The sequence below is a fragment of the Apaloderma vittatum genome, unplaced genomic scaffold, assembly GCF_000703405.1.
Source record: "Apaloderma vittatum isolate BGI_N311 unplaced genomic scaffold, ASM70340v1 scaffold25745, whole genome shotgun sequence".
In the NCBI taxonomy this organism is placed as follows: domain Eukaryota; kingdom Metazoa; phylum Chordata; class Aves; order Trogoniformes; family Trogonidae; genus Apaloderma; species Apaloderma vittatum.
This window is the reverse complement of record NW_009715790.1, coordinates 8,582-8,787: the sequence shown is the minus strand read 5'-3', so window position 1 is coordinate 8,787 and position 206 is coordinate 8,582. Positions and strand designations below refer to the sequence as shown.

At 58.7% G+C, this 206-nt stretch overlaps 1 protein-coding gene across 1 annotated transcript in view; it reads left to right on the top strand.

Moving 5' to 3' along the window:
• Positions 1-61: 61 nt before the first annotated feature.
• LOC104273849 (oxysterol-binding protein 2-like) overlaps positions 62-206 on the top strand; it is a gene marked incomplete at both ends in the record, with an annotated part of 8,212 nt that continues 8,067 nt past the window's right edge. Inside the window, 1 exon segment of the mRNA XM_009869301.1 lies at positions 62-179. Coding sequence (XP_009867603.1) covers positions 62-179 — 118 coding nt within the window.

Sequence of the window (206 nt, the reverse complement as noted above, 5' to 3'; positions counted from 1 at the left end):
CACAACGGGTTCTAGAGGGGACCTGGCAGCACCTGAACATCCTGAACGTTTATGCCCGCAGGGAGCGTGCAGTCCGCCAAAGGAGAGGCCAGTGATGAAGATGAAGAGACGGAATATTTCGATGCCATGGAGGATGCACCAGCTTTTATCACTGTAACCGCAGACCCCAAGCACCACAGGTAGGAGCCCCGCCGGCAGCCCCGGGG